The 24,920-nt window shown below is 43.3% G+C and overlaps 1 protein-coding gene across 1 annotated transcript in view; it reads right to left on the bottom strand.

Moving 5' to 3' along the window:
• The window catches only part of LOC135512530 (E3 ubiquitin-protein ligase RNF13-like), a 100,493-nt gene that overhangs the window by 38,246 nt on the left and 37,327 nt on the right, over positions 1-24,920 (bottom strand). The window contains exon 4 of the mRNA XM_064934649.1: positions 16,828-16,953. Coding sequence (XP_064790721.1) covers positions 16,828-16,953 — 126 coding nt within the window. The remainder of the gene's footprint in view (positions 1-16,827; positions 16,954-24,920) is intronic.

Below are 24,920 nucleotides of genomic sequence, written 5' to 3' on the forward strand. Positions count from 1 at the left end.
TTGACAACTCTATGGTGGCGGAAGTAAGGAGCTTGACTTTGGGGTATGTTTTTTGTATTCTTATACGTTGTTTTTTTCATGTTCTTTAAGGGTTTTAAGTGTCCTTGTTTTTCAGTGTAATCGTGAGAAGCCCCTCAGGCTGCTTCACCTCTGAAGCCAGCATGTGGTCTGCCTGCAATCTGAGAGGAATTCAACCTCTACTGGCTCACAGAATGTTTGCATGGGCAGAGATAAGGACATTCAGTGCATTCCTCTCAGACTGCAGGACGAGAGAGAGGGAGAGAAAGAAAGAAAGAAGATGAAAAGAGAGGGGGTGCAAATCAGAGCCTACCAAGACACAAACCTTCACATTGACAAATCAATAGCATGCATACGCACGCATGCTTGGATGAAAACCACAACCACACACAGCAAATTGCTATTTTCTTGATCCCAGACTGAAGGCATGGCATGTCTGTAAACTAACAAAGTAGCAACAACAACATCGTCGATCACAATTTAACAACACTAGTTGTGCTTGATAATTAGCGTAATCCCCGGAAGAAAAATCATATCAAATAAAAAATATATATTTGTCACATGCTACGAATATAAGGGGTATAGACTTTACCGTAAAATGCTTGCTTATGATCCCTTCCCAACGATGCAGAGTTGTAAAAAAATATTTGAAAAATGTAAATAGTAACACAATCAAAAGCACACCCCATTAATGATGCACTTCCATTGCAGTTAGCTTGACAGTGTCTTTATTGAAGTCTATACCTCTCAACCGAGGTCCATAGGCAAAAACAAAATCTGTGAGTCTAAAGGATAACTGCAATACTAAATGGACATAGTGTCTTTGTGAAGGGTTAATAAGCTGTGTATGATGCAATATAGAGTCTGGACCATCTGTGTAGCAGATATAGACTCTAGCGTCCTGATGTGGTGGTGGCACAGTGGGGTGCAATGTGAGCTTTCAGGCAAGCATCTGCACATGCTTCCGTTAAGTATCAGCATGTGTGTTTGTGAATGGATGTGTGAATTTATAAATCACAAGTAACTGGGTCAGCCAAGGAACATTTATTGGTGGTCACTGGTTAGTCACCAAAGAAATTTGTTAGCCATCTCCCATGCACAAACATTTAAGTGCACTGAGGACTGTTGACGATAAATGACAAATTCACAAAATTATTATTATTTTCTTCTCTGCTTTTTATCCCATTTCCAGGTTGACTTTCAGTGCAGTGAAGTAAGCTAAAACTTTTGAATTTAGCAAAAATACTAATTTAAATATGTTTTTAAGCTCCCATGCAGTCTTTTTAATTACATTTTTAAATCATCACTGTATGACTAATAAACAACTGTGAGTGTTTATTTCATTAAAAATTATTTAACGAGTCCGACGCGAAGAATATACTGCTTTCTAAGGGAACAGGCCCAAATCCCTGTCATTTGCGTGAGGAAAAGATGAAGAAAAAGGGGGCGGAGTGAGTAAACCCCACTGCCATCCGTTCTATTGGCCAAGGTGCAATCATTGGAAAATAAATTCGATAACCTACGATCAAGATTACCCTACAAACGGGACATTAAAAACTGTAATATCTTATGTTTCACCGAGTCGTGGCTGAATGACGACACGGATAATACAGAGCTGGCGGGATTTTCCATGCACCGGCAGGACAGAGAAGCTACGTCTGGTAAGACGAGGGGTGGGGGGGTGTGTCTATTTGTCAATAACAGCTGGTGGCGATGTCTAATATTAAAGAAGTATTGAGGTATTGCTCGCCTGAGGTAGAGTACCTTAACCTGTAGACCACACCATCTACCAAGAGAGTTCACATCTATATTATTGGTAGCCGTCTATTTACCTTCACAAACCGATGCTGTCACTAAGACCACACTCAATGAGCTGTATACGGCCATAAGCAAACAAGAAAATGCTCATCCAGAAGCGGCGCTCCTAGTGGCCAGGGACTTTAATAAAGGCAAACTTAAATCCGTTTTACCTCATTTATACCAGCATGTCACATGTGCAACCAGAGGCAAAAAAAACAACTCTAGACCACCTTTACTCCACACAGAGATGCATACAAAGCTCTCCCCCACCCTCCCCACTCTCCCCCACCCTCCATTTGGCAAATCTGACCATAATTCCGTCCTCCTGATTCCTGCTTACAAGCAAAAACTAAAAGCAGGAAGTACCAGTGACTTGCTCAATACGGAAGTGGTCAGATGACGCGGCTGCTACGTTACAGGACTGTTTTGCTAACACAGACTAGAATATGTTCTGGGATTCATCCTATGACATTGAGGAGTATACCACCTCAGTCATTGGCTTCATCAATAAGTGCATCGACGACGTCGTCCCCACAGTGACCGTACGTATATATCCCAACCAGAAGCCATGGATTACAGGCAACATCCACATCGAGCTAAAGGCAAGAGCTGCCACTTTCAAGGAGCGGGACACTAATCCGGACGCTTGTAAGAAATTCCGCTCTGCCCTCAGACAAACCATCAAACAAGCAAAACGTCAATACAGGATTAAGATTAAATCCTACTACTCCGGCTCTGATGCTCGTTGGATGTGGCAGGGCTTGCAAACTATTATAGACTACAAAGGGAAACCCAGACGCGAGCTGCCCAGTGACGCGAGCCTACCAGATGAGCTAAATGCCTTTTATGCTCGCTTTGAGGCAAGCAACACTGAAGCATGCATGAGAGCACCAGCAGTTCTGGACAACTGTGTGATAACGCTCTCGTTAGCTGATATAAATTCTTTAAACAGAGCAACATTCAGAGAGCATCCTGACTGGTTGCATCACCGACTGGTATGGCAACTGCTCGGCATCTGACCGTATGGCGCTACAGAGGGTAGTGTGTACGGCCCAGTACATCACTGGTGCCAAGCTTCCTGCCATCCAGGACCTATATACTAGGCGGTGTCAGAGGAAAAATCAAAAAATTGTCAAAGACTCCAGTCACCCAAGTCAGACTGTTTTCTCTGCTACCACACGGAAAGCGGTACTGTATTGCCAAGTAAAGGACCAAAAGGCTCCTTAACAGCTTCTAACCCCAAGCCATAAGACTGCTGAACAATTAATCAAATGGCCACCTGACTATTTACATTGAGACTAACCTGTACCCCCACACATTGACTCGGTACCGGTACCCCCTGTATATAGCCTCGTTATTGTTAATTTATTGTGTTACTTTTTAGAATTTTTTAATTTAGATGATTTGGTAAATATTTTCTTAACTCTTTCTTGAACTGCACTGTTGGTTAAGGGCTTGTAAGTAAGCATTACAGGATTTTAGAGTACATTTTAGAGGCCCCATCTTGGTGGGTTAGACGTTTTCTACATATTTTGCCAGGGAGCTGAAAGAAAATGTTACCGTTTTAAAGCTAATTTCCTGCAATTCTATGCATTTTGCCATGGCTAATGCTTTGTTCTTTGTTTCAAACATAAAATCAATATGGTTAAATTCATTGTTTTGGGAATTTTCAAAAAATATATAGGTCCATTATCTTCTCTACATGTTTAAAATCTTGTTTTAGTCAGTTAAGTTTACACTGAAAGCATCTTTCCAGCCCGCCCAAGGATTTTAATTGCAGAAAAATCCCTGGATCAGATTGTGATATTATGTCAAAACTCTATCCCACCTGAACAGGCTGAAATTCCAGGCAAAAAAAACTCAGTGTGAAAATATATATATATATTTTTAAACAAGGAAATCATGTTTTTGACTGCACTGCCACTTTAAGTATTTTGTATGTGTATTGGATAGAGAGAAAGAAAGCTGAAATGTAGGAAAGAGAGAGTGCTGAAAGAGCAATGGACCGGATTCGAACCCATGCTGACAGCGATACATCGTACATGTGCACCCTTTTAACCTTCAATGCCAATTTGATCAAGATGTAGTTTACTAGATAGCCTAATTAACAGAACTTTGCAATTAACACTAATTTCACCAATTGTGCCTGGCTTTTTCTGCCTCAGTGCTCCCTCATACGAGAAAACATATGAGGGAGAAATTAGAGCACTGAGCAGAAAAGGCAAGGCAATGGTATGGAATGGTATATTTAAAAAGGTAACACTAGTAAATCATTTCCCAAATGTAGTCATTTACTGACACTTATTACTTAATTACCAAGTGGCTACAAAACAGTATCCTAGGTATTTATCTGGTTATGTTATAGTCCAAAAACACTAACCAGAAAGTGTAACAAATGTAATGTTAAAGTTGAACTTAGGGGAGGGAAAACTGATCTCGTATCAGTTTTGAAGGGCGGAGGTAACCGGAGCATTTGCAGTGGTGGTGTGTGTGTGTGTGTGTGTGTGTGTGTGTGTGTGTGTGTATTCATGAGAGTCTTCAACATGTTGTAGTTTTCCAGTGCAGGAGCAGCTAGGTAGGGCGTGAGGAGTTAAGAGGAAGCTTATCAGACATCTCTCTCATTGGTCATGGATTGATGGAACTGTATAAACTGTGCCACCTGGAGATTCATGACTCACTAGTGCAGTACAGTTAACCCTTGGAGTGCCACAGTGTATGGGTAGGGCAGAGAGTGCAGAAAGTTGTATAATAAAATCAAAGACTACTGCAGAAACTATGAGAATATAAAGGTTCAGAACTTTTGTGAAACATCACATTTGTGAAAAATATATGGCAAATGGTAATCAAACCTGGATGGTGTTCAGAGATCGATGCGAGGGGTTGACTGGAGCTGAAGGGAGGGACTAAAAATGTCTGTAACATATACAGTGCCTTGCGAAAGTATTCGGCCCCCTTGAACTTTGCGACCTATTGCCACATTTCAGGCTTCAAACATAAAGATATAAAACTGTATTTTTTTGTGAAGAATCAACAACAAGTGGGACACAATCATGAAGTGGAACGACATTTATTGGATATTTCAAACTTTTTTAACAAATCAAAAACTGAAAAATTGGGCGTGCAAAATTATTCAGCCCCCTTAAGTTAATACTTTGTAGCGCCACCTTTTGGTGCGATTACAGCTGTAAATCGCTTGGGGTATGTCTCTATCAGTTCTGCACATCGAGAGACTGAAGGTTTTTCCCATTCCTCCTTGCAAAACAGCTCGAGCTCAGTGAGGTTGGATGGAGAGCATTTGTGTTATTTCCACAGATTCTCGATTGGATTCAGGTCTGGACTTTGACTTGGCCATTCTAACACCTGGATATGTTTATTTTTGAACCATTCCATTGTAGATTTTGCTTTATGTTTTGGATCATTGTCTTGTTGGAAGACAAATCTCCGTCCCAGTCTCAGGTCTTTTGCAGACTCCATCAGGTTTTCTTCCAGAATGGTCCTGTATTTGGCTCCATCCATCTTCCCATCAATTTTAACCATCTTCCCTGTCCCTGCTGAAGAAAAGCAGGCCCAAACCATGATGCTGCCACCACCATTTTTGACAGTGGGTATGGTGTGTTCAGGGTGATGAGCTGTGTTGCTTTTACGCCAAACATAACGTTTTGCATTGTTGCCAAAAAGTTCAATTTTGGTTTCATCTGACCAGAGCACCTTCTTCCACATGTTTGGTGTGCCTCCCAGGTGGCTTGTGGCAAACTTTAAACAACACTTTTTATGGATATCTTTAAGAAATGGCTTTCTTCTTGCCACTCTTCCATAAAGGCCAGATTTGTGCAATATACGACTGATTGTTGTCCTATGGACAGAGTCTCCCACCTCAGCTGTAGATCTCTGCAGTTCATCCATAGTGATCATGGGCCTCTTGGCTGCATCTCTGATCAGTCTTCTCCTTGTATGAGCTGAAAGTTTAGAGGGACGGCCAGGTCTTGGTAGATTTGCAGTGGTCTGATACTCCTTCCATTTCAATATTATCGCTTGCACAGTGCTCCTTGGGAAATCTTTTTGTATCCAAATCCGGCTTTAAACTTCTTCACAACAGTATCTCGGACCTGCCTGGTGTGTTCCTTGTTCTTCATGATGCTCTCTGCGCTTTTAACGGACCTCTGAGACTATCACAGTGCAGGTGCATTCATTGTAAAGAGTTTAAACACTGTTTCCCATGCTTGTTCAATGAACCATAAACAATTCATGAACATGCACCTGTGGAATGGTCGTTAAGACACTAACAGCTTACAGACGATAGGCAATTAAGGTCACAGTTATGAAAACTTAGGACACTAAAGGGGCCTTTCTACTGACTCTGACAAACACCAAAAGAAAGATGCCCAGGGTCCTTGCTCATCTGCATGAACGTGCCTTAGGCATGTTGCAAGGAGGCATGAGGACTGCAGATGTGGCCAGGGCAATAAATTGCAATGTCCGTACTGTGGGACGCCTAAGACAGCACTACAGGGAGACAGGACGGACAGCTGATCGTCCTCGCAGTGGCAGAACACATGTAACAACACCTGCACAGGATCGGAACATCTGAACATCATGTCTGCGGGACAGGTACAGGATGGCAACAACAACTACCTGACTTACACCAGGAATGCACAATCCCTCCATAAGTGCTCAGACTGTCCGCAATAGGCTGAGTGAAGCGGGACTGAGAGAATGTAGGCCTGTTGTAAGGCAGGTCCTCACCAGACATCACCGGCAACAACGTCGCCTATGGGCACAAACCCACTGTTGCTGGACCAGACAGGACCAGACACCAGACTGGCAAAAAGTGCTCTTCACTGCCGAGTCGCAGTTTTGTATCAGCAGGGGCGATGGTTGGATTCGCGTTTATTAAGGAATGAGCATTACACCGAGGCCTGTACTCTGGAGCGGGATCAATTTGAAGGTGGAGGGTCCGTCATGGTCTGGGACGGTGTGTCACAGCATCATCGGACGAAGCTTGTTTTCATTGTAGGCAATTTCAATGCTGTGCGCGTTACAGGGAAGACATCCTCCTCCCCCTTCCTGCAGGCTCATCCTAAAATGACCCTCCAGCATGACAATGCCACCAGCCATACTGCTCATTCTTTGAGTGATTTCCTGCAAGACAGGAATGTCAGTGTTCTGTCATGGCCAGCGAAGAGCCCAGATCTCAATCCAATTGAGCACGTCTGGGACCTGTTGTATCGGAGGGTGAGGGCTAGGGCCATTCCCCCCAGAAATGTCCAAGAACTTGCAGGTGCCTTGGTGGAAGAGTGGGGTAACATCTCACAGCAAGAAATGGCAAATCTGGTGCAGTCCATGAGGAGGAGATGCACTACAGTACTTAATGCAGCTGGTGGCCACACCAGATACTGACTGTTGCTATTGATTTTGACCCACCTTTGTTCAGGGACACATTATTCAATTTCTGTTAGTCACATGTCTGTGGAACTTGTTCAGTTTATGTCTCAGTTGTTGAATCTTAATATGTTCATACAAATATTTACACATGTTAAGTTTTCTGAAAATAAATGCAGCTGACAGTGAGAGGACGTTTATTTTTTTGCTGAGTTTATATTGCAAATAGAAATCAAAACTCGATGGTCTTCAGAGACCGATGGGAGGGGTTTAGGGAAGCTGATGTTTGGGACTAAAAACAAACGACAACTAATGTAAAATATACTCTGTCAGTAAAATGTATATAGTATGTATAAGCAGGAAGTAGAATTTTAAGTGTTGTTATCCATTAGTTTACTCCAATTGGGGGAGGTGTGGCAGGGTTAGGGGAAAATAAAACATAAAATATTTTAATATAGAATTTATACACAAACAGTCAAAGGTTCGGACACACCTACTCATTCAAAGGTTATTCTTTATTTGTACTATTTTCTACATTGTAGAATAACAGTGAAGACATCAAAACTATGAAATAACACATATGGAATCATGTAGTAACAAAAAAAGTGTTTAAAAAAAATCCAAATATATTTTAGATTCTTCAAAGTAGCCACCCCTTGCCTTGACAGCTGTACACACTCTTGGCATTCTCTCAACCAGCTTCATGAGGTAGTCACCTGGAATACATTTCAATTAACAGGTGTGCTTTGTTAAAAGTTATTTTGTTTAATTTCTTTCCTTCTTAATGCGTTTGAGCCAATCAAGTTGTGTTGTGACAAGGTAGGGATGGTGTACAGAACATAGCCCAATTTTGTCCATATTAATGGCAAGAACAGCTCAAATAAGCAAAGGGGAATGACAGTCCATCATTAATTTAAGATATGAAGATCAGTAAATCCGGACATTGCCAAGAACTTTGAAAGTTTATTCAAGTGCAGTCGCAAAAACCATCAAGCGCTATGATGAAACTGGCTCTCATGAGGACCACCACAGGAAAGGAAGACCCAGAGTTACCTCTGCTGCAGAGGATAAGTTCATTAGAGTTAACCAGCCTCAGATTGCAGCCCAAATACATTTTTCAGAGTTCAAATAACAGACACATCTCAACATCAAATGTTCAGAGGAGACTGTGTGAATCAGGCCTTCATGGTCGGATTGCTGCAAAGAAACCACTACTAACGGACACCAATAATAAGAAGAGACTTGCTTGGGTCAAGAAAACACAAAAGAACTATGGTCAGAACGTGACACTACCACAGCATTCTGCAGCGATACGCCATCCCATCTGGTTTGCGCTCAATGGGACTATCATTGGTTTTCAACAGGAAAATGACTCAAAACACATCTCCAGGCTGTGTAAGGGCTATTTGACCAAGAAGGAGAGTGATGGAGTCCTGCATCAGATGACCTGGCCTCCACAATCACCCGACCTCAACCCAACGGAGATGGTTTGGGATGAGTTAAGACTGCAGAGTGAAGGAAAAGCAGCCAACAAGTGCTCCGCATGTCTGGGAACTCCTTCAAGACGGTTGGAAAAACATTCCTCATGAAGCTGGTTGAGAGAATGCCAAGAGAGTGCAAAGCTGTCATCAAGACAAAAGGTGGCTACTTTGAAGAATCAAAATATATTTTGATGTAGTTACTTTTTTGGTTACTACATGATTCCATATGTGTTATTTCATAGTTGTGAAGCCTTCACTATTATTCTACAATGTAGAAAATAGTAAAATAAAGAACAACTCTAGGATGAGTAGGTGTGTCCAAACCTTTGACTGGTACTGTATATATTAAAAAAATAATAATAATAATAATAATTATGGGGGATTGGAAATGATGCAGACAATTACATTGATGGACGCCACACTCTATCTGCAATATTAAAGCTGATCTAACCCTAAAAAATATTATATATATATTTTTTTTAAAGAGTACTCTCAGAGTAAGGTAAATTAAGAATATGGAATGTTTAAGTACTGCTCTAATGAGTCAAACACACACCCACACGACCTTACGCGAGACAGTGGGCACAACAGTGGGATCCATAGCCTTGGTGGTGAGACAGAGACAGCCAATAGCATCAGTAATTACTGCCGCATCAGTATGTGTGTGTGTTACTGTGTGTTGCTGCGTTGTAAGCCAGTACTGCTGAATCATAGCTCCTCAAACGGTGGTGCAGGCAACAACCAAGTTGTCAGCCTCTCCTCTCCTGGCCAACTGAGGCTTTCTCCGTCCCCATCACCCTCCCCCTACTGTTTATACAGCAGCTACACATCAGTTCCTCTCTTCACTAGGCTGGATTCTTGCTCAGTCTGCCATCTCTCACTTTTTCTCTCTCTCTCTCTCTCCTTCTTTAGTTCTCCCCCCCTTTCCCTGCATCAACGTCTTGTCCTCCATGCCAATTCCTCTACTTTTATCCACCCCTCCCTCTCTCTCTCCGTTCTCGCTCTCTCTGCATTAACCCCTTTTGCCTTCCCTGCCAATTCCTCTCTAGACTTTTCTTCATCTCTCTCTCACCCTCTCGCTCTCTTTCTCATTTGCTTTTTAGGAAGATTCTGTTGCAAAGTGGAGCTTGGTTTCAAGGTTCAGACTTCTGACTAGATAAGAGCTATTCAAACTGCAAGTAGTGGCTTTGCAACTGATAATACTACAGCACTGAAACAACCGTGCAAGTGTGTGTGTGTGTGTCCGCCACTCCGTGGAGATGACATCACAAGGCCACATGTCATTAAGGTCAGGGGAGCAGAGCAGCAGCACAGACTGTGTTGATACCAAACAGCACGGATACATAACAACAGGGACACAACAGGAGATAAGCCACATCCTGGCTCGCGCTCCCCTGATCCAGACTAGTCACACACATAGGCTATGTGTACTTTTATATGTTAATGGGAAACTGTCCCAAACTGTCATAAAACACAATAGATGTCAGGCTAGTAGAGTAGGCTAAAGGGGAATCCCGTTGTCATTCTCTCTATAGGTTTAATGAAATGAGAGAGGGAGACAAAGGGACAACATGGCTACTCTGCCATTGTGGATTAGGCAAACACGTGTGTGTGTGTGTGTGTGTGTGTGTGTGTGTGTGTGTGTGTGTGTGTGTGTGTGTGTGTGTGTGTGTGTGTGTGTGTGTGCGTGCGTGCGTGCGTCACGGTAACCAGAGAGAGAGTGCGAGAGCACGTAATTATATAACACAACCATTGTGTGCCAGCGTGAATGTATATTGAGTGTATGAGTGTGTAATGTGTTGTGTGTGTCAAGAGAGTGGCAGGAAAAGGGTTGGTTCGCCGGCTGGAGGGAGGATGGAGGGACTCTTTTGACACAGGCGGACAGGGGTGAGGGGGGTCGGAGAAAGGGGGGGGGGGGGTGTAGTGTCAGGTTTCCTTCCCAGTCTCCTTCCCCCACAGCTGGGGTCAGATGGGTCACCAGCGAGCCCCCCCCCCCTCCCTCTCCTATTTCAGAGGCCCAGCAAGCAGGAAGTGTTAACCTTACCCCCTCCTCCTCCTTTCGCTTCTTCCCCACTTCCCCTTTAGCTGCGAGCCCTCTCCCTCGGGAGGCTGGAGTTCTAAAAAGAGCAGCAGTGCTGGAATCCCTTTCGCCTCCCACACGCACACACACATACAGTGCATTCATCAAATATTCAGACCCCTTGACATTTTCCACACTTTGTTACGTTACAGCCTTATTCTAAAATTGATTTACATAGATTTTTTCCCTCATCAATCTACACACAATACCCCATAATAACAAAGCAAAAACAGGTTATTGGAAATGTTTGCGAATGTATAAAAAATGAAATATGACATTTACATAAGTATTCAAACCCTTTACTCAATACTTTCTTAAAGCACCTTCGGCAGCGACTACAGCCTCGAGTCTCCTTGTGTACGACGCTACAAGCTTGGCACCCTGTATTTGGGAAGTTTCTCCCATTCTTCTCAGGAGATCCTCTCAGGCTCTGTCAGGTTGGATTGGGAGCGTCGCTGCACACCTATTTTCAGGTCTCTCCAGAGATGGTCGATCAGGTTCAAGTCCGGGCTCTGGCTGGGCCACTCAAGGACATTGAGAAACTTGTCCCAAAGCCACTTGTCCTGGCTTGCAAATAAATTCATTAAAAATCCTACAATGTTATTTTCTGGATTTTTTTTTCTCATTTTGTCTGTCATAGTTGACATGTACCTATGATTAAAATTACAGACCTCTCATATTTTTAAGTGGGAGAACTTGCACAATTGGTGGCTGACTAAATACTTTTTTGCCCCACTGTATGTAAATAAGGTACGTGTTGAAAAAATGTTATACATTTGCTACCATTTTTAAAAACCTGTTTTCGCTTAGTCATTATGGGGTATTGTGTGTAGATTGATGAGTTAGAATAAGGCTGTAAGGTAACAGCATTTGGATAAAGGGATGGGGACTGAATACTTTCCAAATGCACTGTACACTCTCCAGTTCACCCATTAACGCTAGAAGTCCCCTCACTTGATCACCTGCTCTCTTGCTCCCTATCCCACACCACCATACACTCCCACAGAGTGGCATGTCTTCCCCGGCACATCAAACCCAACACTCACAAGCTCTCCGACTGCCCCGGACACTCAACAGAGCGTGCATTACTGTATCTCCCATTATGTCTGATGGTACTCAGAAACAATCCGTTTTCATTCACTTGATCACACAGTACTGTTTAGCGCAATGCTAAAAAAAAACATGCTGCGAAAATTTTCCAGCCATTTTTTTTACCTCCCCCTGCTCCCCTATTTTGAGCCAAAATCGATTCCTGGATTCCTCCTTTGTTTCTCTGACATTTGAGCTTCTGTTAAAAGTCTGGGAGCTGTACAGCTTTGGGGGTGGACGGGGGTTGTATTTAAGGATCTCCTTTTTCTGTACCCTCCCACCTGCTTTATTGGAGATTTATTAATCGTCAATCAAAAGCCTGGAGGCCAACGTAAGACATTAACCCATTCTCTCTCTCTCTCTCTCTCTCTCTCTCTCTCTCTCTCTCTCTCTCTCTCTCTCACACACACACACACACACACACACACACACACACACACACACACACACACACACACACACACACACACACACACACACACACACACACACACACACACACACACACACACACACACACACACACACACACACACCCCTCCTCAAACCTAAGGTCCGTCCCCCTACATTATATCCCTGCCCTTTCCTGAACGCAGTCTCTTGCGCATGCTCCCCAGCTCTTAGGTAACTCAACTGCTGTAGAGAACACATCTGTCTGGCTGATCCTGAGTCAGGATCGGTGGCTCTGTGCTGTTTGACTATAGGTAGGAGTTGAAATTCAAGGACTGATTCTACATCAGATCTTAGAGCCAGACTCTCTGCTAATGCTTTGTAAACCTTTGACATCTGCTGTTCTGTGGTCCAGGGGAAGAGTGGGATAGTAACTCACTTTGATTTGGGACTGAACTGTCCCTTTAAGTGATGCAATGTCTGGCCGAGTGTGGTATCGGCTGTTCTTAGATCAGTTTGTCTGAATTGCTGACTGATAAGGGGTTCAGTTTGTATCATGGAACAGGCTGATCTGAGGTCAGGCCTCGTGTGTGTGCTAGCGTGTTTGTCTCTGGCTGACGCACGGCGAGCTGGAGAGGGCAGGAGGGCATCCGGTTTCAGTCCTGCCTTGGGAACACCTCGCTGTGTGGTGTGTGTGTGATGCCGAAAGGCCTTATAAGGCATGGAGCGGGAGAGGGACAAGGGAGAGAAAGCCCCACACACTCCAGCCATACTACCTGTTCTAGAGATCAAATCAATTAATCTCCCTCTAGCTTTCATTCTCTCCCACTCACTCTCTTCCATCTCTCTTGACATCTATCATAGAATCCATTACTCCTTACATCTCATACCCCCTCCCCCACTTCCACCTCTTCCCTCCATCAATCCATATATACTTCTATCATTAGCCTAGACGCTTCACTCATTTACAGTGCATTCGGAAAGTATTCATACCCCTTGACTTTTTCCACACATCTATTCCACAAGGCACACATCTGTCTATATAAAGTTCCCACAGTTGACAGTGCATGTCCGAGCAAAAACCAAGCCATGAGGTCAAAGGAATTGTCCGTAGAGCTCCGAGAAAGGATTGTGTCGAGGCACAGATCTGGGGAAGGGTACCAAAAAATGTCTGCAGCATTGAAGGTCCCCCAAAACACAGTGGCCTCCATCATTCTTAAATTGAAGAAGTTTAGAACCACCAAAACTCTTCCTGAGCAATCGGGGGAGAAGGGCCTTGGTCAGGGAGGTGACCAAGAACTCGATGGTCACTCTGACAGAGCTCCAGAGTTCCTCTGTGAAGATGGGAGAACCTTCCAGAAGGACAACTATCTCTGCAGCACTCCACCAATCAGGCCTTTATAGTGGACCAGACAGAAGACACTCCTCAGTAAAAAGGCACCACAGCCTCCTTGGAGTTTGCCAAAAGGCAATCTAAAGGACTCCCAGACCATGAGAAACAAGATTCTCTGGTCTGATGAAACCAAGACTTAACTCTTTGGCTTGAATGCCAAGCATCATGTCTGGAGGAAACCTGGCACCATCCCTATGGTGAAGCACGGTGGTGTCAGCATCATGCTATGGGGATGGGAGACTGAGTGCTAAGGACCTCAGACTAGGGCAAAGGTTCAGCTTCCAACAGGACAACGACCTTAAGCACACATTCAAGACAAGGCAGGATTGATTTCGGGGCAAGTCTCAATGTCCTTCAGTGGCCCAACCAGAGCCCAGACTTGAACCTGATCTAACATCTCTGGAGAGACCTGAAAATAGCTGTGAAGTGACGCTCCTCATTCAACCTGACAGAGCTTGAGAGGATCTCCAGTGAAAAATAGGAGAAACTCCTCAAATACAGGTGTGCCAAGCTTGTAGCGTCCTACCTAAGAAGACTTGAGTCTGTAATCGCTGCAAAGGTGCTTCAACAAAGTACTGAGTAAAGGGTCTGAATACTTAAAATACTACATTTGAAAAAAATCTAAAAAACTGTTTTTGCTTTGTCATTATGGGCAGGTTTGGGTCAGTTACTTTCTAAATGTAATCTGTAACAGTTACATGTCCAAAATTGTAATCGGCCATGTAACTTTGGGATTACCCAAATTTAGTAACGTAATCTAATTACATTCTGTTACTTTTAGATTACTCTCCCCTTAAGAGGCATTAGTAGAAGACACAAATGTATGTTACCAACTGAACAACATCTATTGCAGGATAAATCAATGTTAAAGTTTACATAGCTGGCCATATATGGATGTTAAATTTTACTTTATAGGTTAGATATGTAGGCTTCTTCTAACCCATCGCTTTCTGCTACATATAATAATACGATAAAGCCTAATCAGAATTCCAGTCATTCCAATAAAGGTTATACCCGACTTGGAAATATGGAAGTATAGATTAGCCAAATTGTTTTACCCGAGCATGACCCCAAAGCTAAGGACTTTATTATCCAGCCCTACTCTGTTGTTTATGATTTTGTTTATAATTTTGTTGTCATGGAGGACTGATTGGACTCATTGATTGGAGTTGAAAAATAAATTATGAGCTCAAGGAATGGCATTCTTTGAGCACTACTGAAAAGTGTGATTTACGTGTAAAAAATGAATGCGATATGCTGCATTTGCTCAAGGCCTATTGTTGACCTTTTTGTTGGTGACACTTTGATGTCTTGATAATATGCAGCTGTTTAAAGGGTAAATCCACAGATGAAACAATAACAAAATGGTCGCCCTGCCTCTGTTTTGGTAAAAAGCTGAGGGATAGGCCTGGAGAAATGTAACCACTCTCAAATAAATAGACAGAGCTATGGATGCAAGGACAGACCATCCATTATATAAAAATAGTTGTTTGTTATTACTGTAAAACAAGCTTATATTTTGAACATAAGAACTTATGGAGTGTGACAGTTAAACTAAGCTCATGTGGGATTTATAAGTTATATTCTTCAAGAATCAATGGGAGATATGTATATATAAATAAAGTGTATAAATCCCAAAATTGATGTAGCAACTACAGATTGCCCCTTCATGTCTATCAAAAGTATACAAGTTTAAGCATGTGTCCATTAAACCTATGGATTTATTTATTTTTATCAGAATGAATTAGATTGAGCAATAAAAGCCCCCCTTTAATTCCATAGGCTTGCATTAAAAGTAATCCTCGAAGTAATCATCTAGTTTTTCAAAAGTATCTGTAATCTGTTTACAATATTTTTACTGGTAAGGTAACGGATTACAGTTACCGTTTTTTTGTAATCCGTTACTCCCCAACTCTGATTATGGGGTATTGTGTGTAGATTGATGAGGGGAAAAAAACAATTTAATCAATTTTAGAAAAAGGCTGTAACGTAACAAAATGTGGAAAAGTCCAGGGGTCTGAATACTTTCCGAATGCACTGTCCCTCTCCTTGTGTCCTTCCACTTCCCCCTCTTGCTCCATTCCTAACTTCCTCGCTCTCTACGCCTCGCTCTACTCCTATTCGCTGCACACGGCCTCACTTCAAGGTTGGATGGATCGAGTGGTGCTCTCCACAGCTCCTGGGATTTATTAGGAAAACAGCTCCTCCTCTCGACTTTGAGCACGCCACACCGTAAAAACGAAATGGCTCCTTTGTTGCTGAGAAGAAGAAAATAGGCCTAATATCCCGCTACACTCAAGTCTTCGTGGATTTGCCATGCATAAAATGTTGTAACTTGGTAATAACAAATTATGCTTTCCCCCTTCTTATAATAAAGGGAAAGAACCATGCCCTCCTCTCTCTTTGGTTGTGATGTTGGCGCAAGGTAAAGGTGTCTTTTCCATACCATGTTAAAACGACAACAATGCTTTTGCATTTCTGCAGCGAGCTGCTGAGGGCACCCAGTTAATGCACCACATCAGTAGACGAACCAGAGAAGCCGGGGATGAGCGGAGGGAGGGAAGGGGGGATTGGAAAGAGTGAGATATGGTTCAGTGCCAGCACAGGAAGTCCTGACTGGGCAACAGCTATTTCCTGTGTACTGGTGCTGCATGTAAGAAGGGCTCGAGGTAGAAGTTGTCCCTAAGTATAGATCTAGGATCAGCTTTCCCAATCCCATCTCTAACCATTTCCATCAGGAGGTAAAAAAGGAAACTGACTTTGGATCAGTACTCCTGAGTGGCGCAGCGGTCTAAAGCACTGCATCTCAGTGCAAGAGAGTCCCTGGTTCGATTCCAGGATGCATCACATCCGGCTGTGATAGGGAGTCCCATAGGGCAGAGCACAATTGGCCCAGCGTCGTCCTGGTTTGGCCGGGGTAGGCCGTCATTGTAAATAAGAATTTGTCCTTAACTTACTTTCTTAGTTAAATAAAGGTTCAATAAAATATATATATATTTTTTAATTACAGGCAACTTCATTATAGACCATAAGGGAACCTTTCGGTAGGAACTACCTTTAACCACAGATCTAGGATCAGATTACACTAACCATTAGACGGATGCCAAAATGTCTAATCTTGTGTACGTAGTTAGCAACTTCGCGGCAACAAATGATATACCACATGGGGAGGTTTGTGTGATTGCGATGCACCCTACCTTGATGTCAAAGTTGCAGTCGAAGCGCTTGATGAGCACGATGAAGGCACCAGTGAGGTTGTCCCGAATAGGGGGCGGGTCAATGGGTTCGCAGGCATTTTGGGGCCGTGCACCAATTAGAAAGCCCTGTGGGTGTGACATCACAGCACAGTTAGAGCATCAGTTATGTGACTATCACTCAATTGAACAACACCCACAAAACAGGTCAAGTTTAGAATCATCACCACAAACAGAGGAAATGTGGTGGTGTGCATGTTCATAGTTGGCTCTCCTCAGCAGAAACTGGAACCTAAATAAAAATCCACTGGAAGGTCAAACATCTAAAAATTAAATCCATTGGAATCTAGAGAGAAATGGTAAATCTGCAGGCTAGTGAGACACTGAACAAAGAGCACAGAAATAAGAATTTAGAAATAGGCTAAACAATTTAAAATGGCTACAACTACAGCAATAACAGCACGGAGCCAGAATTATGTTTAAGTTAAGAAACATAATGATTTATTCAAACCCTCCCTTGCCACGAGAGTAGTAAGGTAATGTTCCAAATGGCACCCAATTCCTTATTTAGTGCATTACTTTTGACCAGGGCCCACAGGTTCAAAAGTAATGCACGAGTTATCTAAGTCCCAAATGGTTCCCTAAGACTGATCAAATACACAGTAAAATCCACAGATGAAACAAGCCCAAACAAGAGATCATATCTTGGCATTGAATTCCTAAGATGTCCTGTGCTGCAGGACGGGAGAGACAGAGAGGAGAGAGAGCGAGAGAGAGCAAAAGGGAAAGACAGAGAGTGTGGGATCAGCCCAAAAGCCAGAGACCGCTCAGAGTTTGGCTGGTACTGTTTTAGATAGCTAACCATATTGGCACCTAAAGTACTTGTGTCAGAATGCTATTTTCAACAGAATAACGGTGCCAACATGGACTGTGGAGTCCACACAAAGCAATGCATCAATGAAACCTAGCAGGTCCTACAGCTCTGGGAGTCTGGGACCCGCCTCGGCCTGTCAGAACACAGCCAAAGGGGCAGGCCCAAGACCGAAGCCAATCACCCGCAGGCCAGCTGAGAATGACAGAGATACTGTCCAATCACAAGCATACTTCCTGAATTTGAGGGCCTGCTGCTGTCCCAATGACTGAGGTTCTGTTCAAGTGTTTCCATGTAGGGAGAGGTGTCCCGAGTGAGTGAAACGTTCATAACATTGCAGGCAGAAATGTAATGAATAGAGCTGATATAATTCATTAGCTCCAGATTAAACGATAACCGTGTTATGTGGGGATATGTTGATTTTATCATATTTGTCCCATTTCCTTGCAACTATTAAATCCAGTGTAATGCGTCTTCATATCCTATCAGGTGCAGATGGTAGTCAGATTGTAGTCAGGGGTGGTAGGCCTCATCTTTATCTCTGACTAGCCTATGTCCCAAATGGCACCATATTCCCTTTATAGTTCACAACTATTTTTTTTAGCCCTATGGGGCCTGGTCAAAAGTAGTGCACTATGTAGGCAATTGGGTGCCATTCAGGACACAAACAAGGTGTAAATTGCTGCGGGATTTGGTGGGGGTGGGCCCATGACTCGGCAGCTACAGTCAGCTGTGAAAGTGATGAGTTCATTTTAGTGGAGGAGTTAGAGTTCGCTCTCTGGAGCAGTGCCAGTACAGAGCGCTTCAAAAAGGACCCAGCCTTTCTGGATCGTCAGCCCTTTTCGTTTTTGTGTGAACACAGTGCACGTTGACACGCACACAATGCTGAGACTGGTAGGTGTCCCTCAAGAGGAGGAACATTAGAAAGACCTGTGTGTGTGTGTGTGTACGTCTAAAGGCTACCTACACACCTATTGCAAGCTGCCATTCTCTCCAAATGACAGGAATGGAAAATGAAACAGTAAAATGTATAAAACATACCATCACTTATCAATAGGATGGATAGAAACTCCAAAAGCTTTTGTTGTTACATTCTTGATTTCATACAAAGAGATGGTGAAGAACTGGCACTGGAAGCTGTTATCGACTTTATCTGGACTCCTGTTTTCAAAAGGAAAACAGGCAAGAAATCTCCCTGGATACCTTCCGCAAAGCCTGCAATGACAATGCCACTGTCTCACATTTTCACATGGTTCAAAACAAGCTACAATAGCTCCCCCTGTTGGCAATGGACCCACAAAGAAACCCAGAGGGAAATCCCTAACCACAACCGTACAGAGCATTGTATAATTGAGGAGGAATTCAATAAAACACCTTCAAGTTCAACAACCAACTGTTAGTTCCAGATTTTGAATCCGGGGCCAATGTTGGTGAATCATTCCCTAAACATATTGACCTAGAAGAGGAACCATTTCAATTCCGGAGGTGGGTTTTTGCTTTAGCATAGTGATTCAGTGTTCAGTGACTTTCCACTCTAGAGAGCATGACTAGATCATGCCACCGATTAAGCCTTTAACCCTCTCCTAAACCACCACCAACACCTCCTCCTGCTCCTCCTCCAGGGGTGCTGTAGTATGGCTGCCCTCTGCTACTGTACACCCTCACCAAACTGTGTGTCTTTCGAAGGGTTTGGGATACAGCAAAATACTAATATCTCTTGGCCATTCATGAACATTGGACAATAAAGTAATCTTCCTCCTGCACTGCGGCATTGCACGGTGGTCGTGATACCTAATCAGACTTCGGTTCTTTGGTCCTACCTGGAATGCAAGATTGGGACTATTCTATTGTTCTATTAAACCATGCTAGTTTAATTGAGCACAGGGCCTCCCAGGTGGCGCAGTGGTTAAGGGTGCTGTACTGCAGCGACAGCTGTGCCATCAGAGACTCTGGGTTCGCTCCCAGGCTCTGTCGTAACCGGCCGCGACCGGGAGGGCCATGGGACGACGCACAATTGGCCTAGCGTCGTCCGGGTTAGGGAGGGCTTGGTCGGTAGGGATGTCCTTGTCTCATTGCGCACCAGCGACTCCTGTGGCGGGCCGGGCGCAGTGCGCACTAACCAAGGTTGCCAGGTGCACGGTGTTTCCTCATTGGTGCGGCTGGCTTCCGGGTTGGATGCGCGCTGTGTTAAGAATCAGTGCGGCTAGGTTGGGTTGTGTATCGGAGGACGCATGACTTTCAACCTTCGTCTCTCCCGAGCCCGCATGGGAGTTGTAGCGATGAGACAAGATAGTAGCTACTACAACAATTGGACACCACGAAATTGGGGAGAAAAAGGGGTAAAAATTCAACAAACAAAAAAAGTTTAATCGAGCACAGATTAAGATTTCAAATTATTTCAAATATCCTTCTTTCTTCACACATCTCTACCTAATCAAAGTGGGAAATGTCACAAATGCAGAGGTATCGACAGAAGAAAACACAGGAATAATTCATTTGCCTCCAGCTTGTGCTGTGTTAAGATTAAAACAAATGAATCGAGAGTCAGAGTAATAGAGTAGGTCTCATAGCAGCTACACTGTTTCAACAATGTCTAGGCCCCTTCAATCCCATGATGTCATATGTTACAATGAAACTATCAAGAACATAACAACCAAGCATGACACGCAACAATAACCTCACAAGGTTCATTTTAGACAGCACAAAAAAATGGTATCTAGGCTAGTTGAGCCAAACATCTAGGAAATCAAGTAGTCTTGGCACCCAGAACCAAATCAGATTGCATACATTGAAACTAGTTCAGTGGAGTTTGCTCTCTCCCTCCCTGCAGAAGGGAGAAAGCTGGAAAAAAACAGCTCATGTGACTTCTGATGTACACTACATTACCAAAAGTATGTGGACAATGGCTCGTTGAACATCTCATTCCAAAATCATAGGCATTCATTTGGAGTTTGTGCCCCCTTTGCTGCTATAACAGCCTCTTCTCTTCTGGGTAGGCTTTTCACTAAATGTTTAAACATTGCTTCCTTTCAGCCACAAGAGCATTAGTGAGGTCAGACACTGGTGTTGGGAGATTAAGTCTGGCTCGCAGTTGGCGTTCCAATTCATCCCAAAGGTGTTCGATGGGGTTGATGGCAGGGCTCTGTGTAGGCCAGTCAAGTTCTTCCACACCGATCTCAACAAACCATTTCTGTATGGACCTCACCTTGTGTTGTACCATTAATATATCCCTTCAACGGAACTAAGGGGCCTAGCCCAAAATGTGAAAAACAGCCCCAGACCATTATTCCTCCTCCACCAAACTTTACAGTTGGCACTATGCATTGGGGTATAGTTCTCCTGTTATCCACCAAACCCAGATTCGTCCGTCGGACTGCCAGATGGGGAAGAGCGATTCATCACTCCAGAGAACGCGTTTCCACTGCTCCAGAGTAGAGGTCGACCGATTATGATTTTTCAACGCCAAAACCGATTATTGGAGGACCAAAAAAAGCCGATGCCAATTTTTATTTATTTATTTGTAATAATGACAATTACAACAATACTGAATGAACACTTATTTTAACTTAATATAATACATCAATAAAAATCTATTTAGCCTCAAATAAATAATGAAAAATGTTCAATTCGGTTTAAATAATGCAAAAACAAAGTGTTGGAGAAGTAAAAGTGCAATATGTGCCATGTAAAAAAGCTAATGTTTGAGTTCCTTGCTCAGAACATGAGAACATATGAAAGTTGGTGGTTCTTTTTAACGTGAGACTTCAATATTCCAAGGTAAGAGGTTTTAGGGTGTAGTTAACATAGTATTTATAGGACTATTTCTCGCTATACCACATGTATTTCATATACCTTTGACTATTGGATGTTCTTATAGGCACTATAGTATTGCCAGTGTAACAGTATAGCTTCCGTCCCTCTCCTCGACCCCTACATGGGCTCGAACCAGGAACACATCGACAACAGCCACACTCGAAACAGCGTTACCCATCGCTCCACAAAAGCCGCAGCCCTTGCAGAGCAAGGGGAATAACTACTTCAAGTCTCAGAGCGAGTGACGTTTGAAACGCTATTAGCGCGCACCCCGCTAACTAGCTAGCCATTTCACATCGGTTACACCAGCCATTAGGCTGATAGGCTTGAAGTCATAAACAGCGCTGTGCTTGCGAAGAGCTGCTTGCAAAACGCACAAAATTACTGTTTGAATGAATGCTTACAAGCCTGCTGCTGCCTACCATCGCTCAGTCAGACTGCTCTATCAAATCATAGACTTAATTATAACATAACACACAGAAATACGCGCCTTTGGTCATTAATATGGTCGAATCCGGAAACTTTCATTTCGAAAACAAAACGTTTATAATTTCAGTGAAATACGGAACCGTTCGGTATTTTATCTAAGGGGTGGCATCCCTAAGTCTAAATATTCTTGTTACATTGCACAACCTTCTATGTTATGTCATAATTATGTAAAATTCGAGCCAGGCTGCCCAAATTGTTGCATATACCCTGACGCGAGAGAAGTGACACAATTTCACCTGGTTAATATTGCCTGCTAACCTGAATTTCTTTTAGCTAAATATGCAGATTTAAAAATATACACTTCTGTCTATTGATTTTAAGAAAGGCATTGGTGTTTATGGTTAGGTACAGTCGTCAAACGACTGTGCTTTTTTCACAAATGCGCTTTTGTTAAATCATCCCCCAGCATTGCATCGATTATATGCAACGCAGGACACGCTAGATAAACTAGTAATATCATCAACCATGTGTAGTTATAACTAGTGATTATGATTGACTGATTGTTTTTTATAAGATTAGCAACTTACCTTGGCTTCTACTGCATTCGCGTAACAGGCAGGCTCCTCGTGGAGTGCAATGAGAAGCAGGTGGTTAGAGCGTTGGACTAGTTAACTGTAAGGTTGCAAGATTGAATCTCCCGAGCTGACAAGGTGAAGATCTGTCGTTCTGCCCATGAACAAGGCAGTTAACCCACCGTTCCTAGGCCATTGAAAATAAGAATGTGTTCTTAACTGACTTGCCTAGTTAAATAAAAGGTATAAAAAAAATAAGAATAATAATTGAAAAAAATAAAAATCGGCAAAATCGGTGCCCAAAAATACAGATTTCCGATTGCTATGAAAACTTGAAATCAGCCCTAATTAATCGGCCATTCCAATTAATCAGTCGACCTCTACTCCAGAGTCAAATGGCGGCGAGCTTTACACCACTCCAGCCGACGCTTGGCATTGAGCAGGGTGATCTTTGGCTTGCTCGGGCCATGAAGCTCCCGACGAACAGTTCTTGTGCTGACGTTGCTTCCTGAGGTAGTTTGGACAGATGATTTTTATGCGCTACGCGCTTCAGCACTCGGCGGTCCCGTTCTGTGAGCTTGTGTGGCATTCCAATTTGCGGCTGAGCCGTTGTTGCTCCTAGACATTTCCACTTCACAATAACAGCACTTACAGTTGATCTGTGCAGCTCTAGCAGGGCAGAAATTTGATGAAGTGACTTGTTAATAATAATGGGGCAGGAGGGGATGCCTACTGTGCTATTTTCTTAGTTTTTTAAAAACATTTTTGTAACTTTTTATTTTATACATAAAGTTGCTGCTACTGGCTCTTATGACCGAAAAGAGCTTCTGGACATCATAACAGCGATTACTCACCTTGAACTGAACAAAATGTTTACTTTAACGAGTCCGACACGAAGGATGTACTGCTTTCCGGAGAACAGGCCCACTCCCTGTCATTACCGTGAAGAAAAGGTAGAGATACCAAAGGAGTAGGTTGGGGTGCCTTGTTAGGATTCGTAAGCGAGTAAGTAAATTGCCTTTACTATGGGTTCTATTGGCCAAAGTGCAATCACTGGAAAACAAACTCGATGATCTATGGTCGAGACTATCCTAAGTCGTGGCTGAACGACGACACGGATAATATACAGTTGGCTGGGTTTTCTGTGAACTGGCAGGACAGAACAGCTATGTCTGGTAAGATGAGGGGAGCTGCTGTCTTGTCTATTTGTCAAACAGCTGGTGTGTGATGTCTAATATTAAGGAGGTCTCGAGGTATTGCTCGCCTGAGGTAGTGTACATCATGATAAGCTGTATACCACACTATTTACCAAGAGAGTTCTATAACTATATTATTCGTTGCTGTCTATTTACCACCACAAACCGATGCTGGCACTAAGACCGCATACAACAATCTATAAAGTCATAAGCAATCAAGAAAATGCCCATCCAGAAGCGGCGCTCCTAGTAGTATCCAGAGAGTTTAATGCAGGTAAACTTAAAAAATAATTTTTTCCATCAGCATGTCACATGTGCAACCAGAGGAGAAATAAAAACCTAGACCACCTTTAATCCACACATACAAAGCTCTCCCTCGCCCTCCATTTGGCAAATCTGACTATAATTCTATCCTCTTGATTCCTGCTTACATGCAAAAACTAAATCAGCAAGCACCATCGACTCGCTCAATACGGAAGTGGTAACTTGATGCGGATGCTACGCTACAGGACTGATTTGCTAGCACCTACAGGAATATGTTCCGTGATTCATCCAATGGCATTGAGGAGTATACCACCTCAGTCAACGGCTTCATCAACACGTGCATTGTCCCCACAGTGACATATCCCAACCAGAAGCCATGGATTACAAGCAACATCTGCACCGCGCTAAAGGCTAGAGCTGCCGTTTTCAAGGAGCGGGACACTAATCTGGACGCTCATAAGAAATCCTGCTATGCCCTCAAACAAACCATAAAAACAGGCAAAGCGTCAATACAGGACTAAGATTGAATCCTACTACACCGGCTCTGATGCTCTTTGGATGCGGCAGGGCTTGAAAACTATTACAGACTACAAAGGGAAACCCAGCCGCAAGCTTCCTAGTGACACGAGCCACAAGACGAGCTAAATTCCTTCTATGCCTGCTTCGAGGCAAGCAACATTGAAGTATGCATGAGAGCACCAGCTGTTCGGGACGACTGTGTGATCACGTTCTCCGTAGCCGATGTGAGCAAGACCTTTAAAGAGGCCAACATTCACAAGGCCGCGGGGCCAGCCAAATTACCAGGGCGTGTACTCAGAGCATGTGCGGACCAACTGGCAACTGTCTTCTCTGACATTTTCAACATCACCCTGACAAAGTCTGTAATACCCACGTTTCAAGCAGACCACCATAGTCCCTGTGCCCAAGAATTTGAAGGTAATCTGCCTAAAT

This window comes from Oncorhynchus masou, chromosome 24 (assembly GCF_036934945.1).
Source record: "Oncorhynchus masou masou isolate Uvic2021 chromosome 24, UVic_Omas_1.1, whole genome shotgun sequence".
NCBI classification, from domain to species: Eukaryota; Metazoa; Chordata; class Actinopteri; order Salmoniformes; family Salmonidae; genus Oncorhynchus; species Oncorhynchus masou.